General features: G+C 52.5%; 1 protein-coding gene across 2 annotated transcripts in view; it reads left to right on the forward strand.

Moving 5' to 3' along the window:
* Positions 1 to 1,416: 1,416 nt before the first annotated feature.
* The window catches only part of ANAPC16 (anaphase promoting complex subunit 16), a 4,516-nt gene continuing 426 nt past the window's right edge, over positions 1,417 to 5,506 (forward strand). The window contains exons 1-2 of one of the 2 annotated variants that reach the window (XM_009574454.1): positions 1,417 to 1,571; positions 3,770 to 3,844. In XM_009574454.1, coding sequence (XP_009572749.1) covers positions 1,430 to 1,571; positions 3,770 to 3,844 — 217 coding nt within the window. In that variant the 5' untranslated portion in view covers positions 1,417 to 1,429. The remainder of the gene's footprint in view (positions 1,572 to 3,769; positions 3,845 to 5,506) is intronic. The other variant, XM_009574455.1, reaches the window with a different exon arrangement.

The raw sequence follows: 5,506 nt of genomic DNA on the forward strand, positions 1-5,506 counted from the left end.
CCCCCTCCTGACAAGATGGCCGGCGCCTCAGGCCTGAGGCGATGGAGGTACGGGCGTCGTCCTGACCTGCCGGCCCCCTCCTTTTGTTTGCCTCAGCCTAAAATAAAATAAAGACCCTGCTGCTATACCTAGGAGCCCGCCAGGCTTGTGAGCCCAGGTTGGCGTCATTTCAGTGCAAAGCGTCATCTCGCTTCCCTCACGAGCGGGGAGCTGGGCCTGCCCGGGTTTGTTGAAGAAGGTGTTGCTGGACGTATCATAGCCATATTAAAGGTTTCTTTTATCCAGGCATCTTCCTTCACAGCCTGTAAGCCCCCAGCCTCCTCTGAGCTGCTGTTTTGTATTATACACAGTACATGAAACAACCCTGAGCTTAAGTATGAATGAACATGCAATCCCTAGTTGTGACAGCCCTTTAAAAACCCATTTTCTCCACTAAAAACTTGAGTGCTTTCCAGAGGCACTGTCTGCATAGCCTAAAGAGTCTGCAGAAGTGTATTAAATAGGTAGGATAATAGATATGTGTTAAATGGGCGGGATAATGGGGAAGTGCTTATAAGTGGTTTGGAGGAGTAGCAAGTGCTGTCACAAGTGCCAAGCGACAGCTTTTTTACTATCGGACAGGTATGTGACAAGTTTTACGTACTCCCTCATGACAAATGTACAGCCAATACCTCTTAAAAACAAGGCTGAGAAAAGGGTATGCAAGAGGTGACCAGGCTTGCGCTGTACAGGCAGACAGATGCTTAGCCCTTGCCGTTTTAGGTCATGTGCAGTATTTTAAAAGCAAACGCACATCTGGAGCAGCGCAGAGAGCAGTTGCTGCAAATTAGGCGCAGCGTGGCTTCGTGCGGGATGCGGCACTGGAACTGGCAGTCCTGCGGGCTTCCAGGTTTTATGAGGCAGGAGGACTTTTTCCGTGTTTGTGCTCCTGGAAACAAGGCAAAAAAAAAAAAAAAAAAAGAAAAAAAAAGTCTTTTTATGACCGTGGGGAGCGGGAAAAGTGCCAGGCAGCTGAAGGCCAGTGAATTCAGGCCAGTGACCTGTGCCAGGTTATTTTTATGCACGCTCCGATCGTCCGGCTGAATTCCCAGGCCCCCTTGTCCGAGGGGTCAGAGCGCAGGTTACCTTCAGTTTCTGGGTGCCACCGCGTGGTACGACAGCTAACTGCACTCGTCCCCGCAGCAGGCGCAGGCAGCGGGCGCAGGCAGCCTCTCCCACGCACGAACCACCAGCGTTTTGAGGCTGCGGAGCCAGGGAGCGGAGGCGGCAGCCCAAAGCTGCGCTCGCTGGCTCTTCTTGGACCTCGCCGCCTTCATCTCCCATCAGATACGTGCGCGGTCGCTGGCTTTGCGCCCTGGGAAACTCCGAGACGCCCTTCCTAACTCTTGCTTTGCTCCCTTTTTGTTCTTTCAGGCTGGGACGGGGTGAAATGGCAGCCTCTTCCTCATCCTCTTCAGCCGGCGGAGTCAGCGGCAGCTCTGTAACAGGATCGGGGTTCAGCGTTTCAGACCTGGCGCCACCCCGAAAAGCCCTCTTCACTTATCCCAAAGGAGCCGGGGAGATGCTAGAAGGTGATTGCTCCTGCCCTTCTCCTTCTCCGCTCCTCCTGGTGTGCAGGCAGCCCTGCAAGGGAGTTGCCGAGCTTGGCACCCTGCTGCCTTTTTGGACTTTAGCTGCCAAAAGCTGGAGGGAGGAAGGAAGCACCAGGGCTTGGGTAGGTCCCGAGCAGCCCTGGCTCTCCCACCAGTTGTCCATGAGGAAGTGATTTTTCTGGCAGTCACCTGTTTTTTAGCTCCATGACAACACTTCAGACGAGGAAGTGATCTACCTGAAAGGGAACATGATGGTGTTAATTGCTCATTGTTAGCTAATCCTTTGATGTCGGGCAGGAATTACTGTAAAGATAGCTGAGGCAGGAGTATTTTTCTTGGCAAAACGCATTCTGGGGTTGGATTTGACTGGGCTAGTACAGGAGGCAGCTTGTATCCCTGCTGGCCAGGAAACACAAGGGCTTGCTTTTGCCCTTGACCCGAGTTAAAACCTCGCCGCAGATGTCTGCGAGAGGATAAATCAGGACTAGACCTCTCTTTTAATCCTTCAAGGCTGAGCATGTTCCCCTTTTGGGCTCACTCTTGTCGGGGCGTTTCTCCAGGGCTGCCCGGAGGGGGTCGGGGCTCTGATCCAGCGTGGCAGCGTGCGTTTGGGTGCCCGAGCCCCGCCACCCGCTTCGTCGGGGTTGCCTGAAGGAGGACCCAGGCACGTCGCAGCTGCACGTCCCTGCCCCTGCTCTGGGTGAGGGAGGAAGGGCAGGTCCTCAAGATGACAGGGTTAAGCCAAGGTCGGTCTGTCTGTCTCTGCTTCTCTTGAACTTCCCGTGTCACCATGCCGCACGCTTGACTGCGTGAGCCTGAAGTTCATTGGGGTGGCCCTGCAGCTCAGAAGTGACTGCGTTCCGGTAGAGACGAACGCGGCAGCGCAGGGCAGCTGGGAACTGATCGCTACGTCGTTTAAGGACTGTTTTTATTACACATTAGAGCCCATATGCCAGTCTATTGAAGTAATTATGACTGAAGGCTTGCTCATAGAACTTAACGAGCCCTCAAAACAAATTAAAATAATGAAGCACTTCGTGTTACCAAATAGGCAGGCAGCTGTTCCTCCTGAGAGCTACTCGGCAGGACGGCCGGGCTGGGGAGTCAGAGGAGAGGGAAGGGTATGTTTGAAAATAGCACGGGGCAGCACCAACACAGCATTTCGACAGCTTGCGAGAGGATGCTCTGAGCACAGCGAAACTCTTCCCTCTTACCTGGGGTTCAGCTTCAGATTAGATTTTCCAGGGCCAGGGCCACTGTTTCTACCCTTAGTCTTTAAAATTGCTTCTCTTCCTCATTTTTACGGCATGAAGCTTTTACTTGGTTTTGCTGTCGGCTGACCTGTTTACCAGTAACACGGCAGTTTGTCTGCTCTGGGTGGCAGGCGTTGGGTGCCAGCCACAACTAAACACTGTCCCTGTCGCAGGACGCTTTAAGTTAGCTTTTTAATTTCTGAGATAAAAGGTGATACACCCATTCTTTTGTCAGGCAGGTGCTAGTGGGGTAGCTGCATACCAGTTTCCCCTTCAAAAATCCCCACTGACTGATCTTTATTGTTACTTTAACCATCTTGCTTGGTTTTAAATAAACCCTTAGTTTTGGGGGGTTTTTTTAGAAGGAAGTAGTATAAACTATGTCAGTACTTGGCACACAATTAGCTATGTATTCCAGATTGCTTTATTTCTGAGACAGTTGTGTGATCAATTACTGATTTAGATGGCAAGATACCCATGATTTGAAATCCTTTATGCGGGGTTATGGTCTAAGCCTGTGGGAAATCATAAAGCATTATAAGGACACAAGCGTCTGAGCCCCGAGGGAATCGGAGACTGCCGTAATATTACCTGGCTTCACCTTAGCTTACCTTCTATTTAAAATGGACTAAAATTGCTTGACAGAGGGGATGTAACAGAATACCAGCCGGGATGTCTCCCAGGTAGCACAGCCGTTCCCCAGCAGCACCGGGACCCAGCCAAAGCCCCGCACAGGATTTGAGCACGGGGCCAAACGGGCCAGAAACTGGAGTGCCGCACGCTCGGCGCAGGGGAAAGTGTTGGAACGAGGCAAGTGGGGAAACCCACACCTCAAACATAAAAATAGCAGGTCGGCGGCATTCAGTTAAGGCTGCTCAGTCTTAAAACTCTCAGATTAAACCACCTCCCTTTTTCTGTTTACAGATGGCTCCGAAAGATTCCTCTGTGAATCTGTCTTCAGCTATCAGGTTGCATCTACATTAAAGCAAGTGAAACACGGTAAGTACCGAAGCGCTGTCTATTTTAACTGCGTGATCGGGGAAGGTGGCAGGGGAGCGCGGAGAAAAGGCTGACATGTTCTCGGGTGCCGACCACAAAAAAGCAGAATAGCCTTTTAAGTTGGCGAATTAATGCTAAGTCAGACCATCGTGGAGTCCTTTTGCAAGCCCTATGCAAAGCGACGGGAACCCACAGCCTGGGTGGGAACAGGCTGTGCCTTTCGAAGCTTGTTTTTCCATCGCTGTGTGTGCCGCGCTGCCTTCACGAGAGGTGAGGCCAGAAGAGGAGGTTATGGGCAGGAAACGCCCACGCTCTGATCTTGGCCCAGCGCTGACTGTCTCTTCGGCCTCAGGCAAAGAGACACTTGATTCCACCTTTGTTTCTCTGACTGAGCCCTCGTGACACCGGCAGGGTCAAGCGAGTTTTCCAGAGGTGCTCCGGTGACGGACACGCAGGTGCCTGGCATGGCATGACGGGGCTGACTCCACTCCCGACCTCCCCAAGAAAGAGCCTTACGTCTTGTTTGAACTTCTGCGTCCCTCCCGGGGCCTTCGCCCGCCGCCCGGGTGCCTGTAACTGAACGATGGGCTTGACTGCACGGCAGCTTTCGTTCTCAAGACGTTGGGCAGAGCTCAGCACTAGATCGCGTCTGCTGCTTGAGGGTCACATCCTTTCTGGTCTCCACCTCTTGTCGGCTAGAATGGGTACTTCCACGTGTTGTCTCAGACCGGAGAGGTTTCCTGTCCTCCGCCGGCGAGGGTTGTCAGGAGGAGGTCTGGGGGCGTGCAGCAGCTTGCAAGGCTGTGATCCTGTATTTCTGAACCGAAAAGCAAAGCTGAACTTCAGAGCCGTTGTTTCCGCAGCTCTGGCGGCTGTAGCTGCCGGGGGCTGCTGCACGGACGGGCACCCTGATAAGCACCTGGTTTGTGGAGCACCGGTCGCCTCCCTCTAAGAAAGGGGAAAGGCTTAAAAAAAGATCGAAGTCATCGTTTTTTGGCTTGTTTGTTTGACAGTTCCCAAAAGCGCTCGGTTGCAGGAGGTGGAGTGAGAACAGTCCCTCTTAAAAGCACCCACTGCTGCAGTCAGCATAAATCACGCACGTTCTATGTTACGCCTCTTGCTAGTAAGTCGGCTCGTACTGGGCTCTTTTTCCAAGAGGCCACTGCGCTGTTAAACTTCCAGCAGAGCCAAGAGAAGAAGGGCTATTCTCATCGCCATACCACCGCAGCTAATTTAATTGAAAATGGAGCCTGCGTGCCCAACGCACAACCGGTTTTAAATAAAGCCGAGAGGAATGACTTGTCTTGGGGATCCCCAGGGAGGCAGCTCGTCTCTCCGCGGGGACCTTCGTGTCATTAGCATGCTCTGACTGCAGAGCCTTTCTGCTACAGTCATCCAGGTCCTCCTCAAAGGACCTTCATTAAAACGAGAAGTTCCTCGTGCTGCACCCAGCTCTACCGTGGGCTCTCTCTGAACTTCTCTGTTCTTTCGCACTATAAATATTTATGCTAAAGAAATGAGCTTCATCCTGTTTTCACCCCCATACGCTAATCGGCCTCGTGTTTCCCTGTTAGGACTTGAATTTACACGGCACGGGCAGGGATGGGTAAATACGCGTTCAGCGCCGGACGAGGCAGAAAAGCCTGTCCGTTTGCACAGGGC

Source organism: Fulmarus glacialis, unplaced genomic scaffold (assembly GCF_000690835.1).
Source record: "Fulmarus glacialis isolate BGI_N327 unplaced genomic scaffold, ASM69083v1 scaffold33303, whole genome shotgun sequence".
Taxonomy (NCBI): Eukaryota; Metazoa; Chordata; class Aves; order Procellariiformes; family Procellariidae; genus Fulmarus; species Fulmarus glacialis.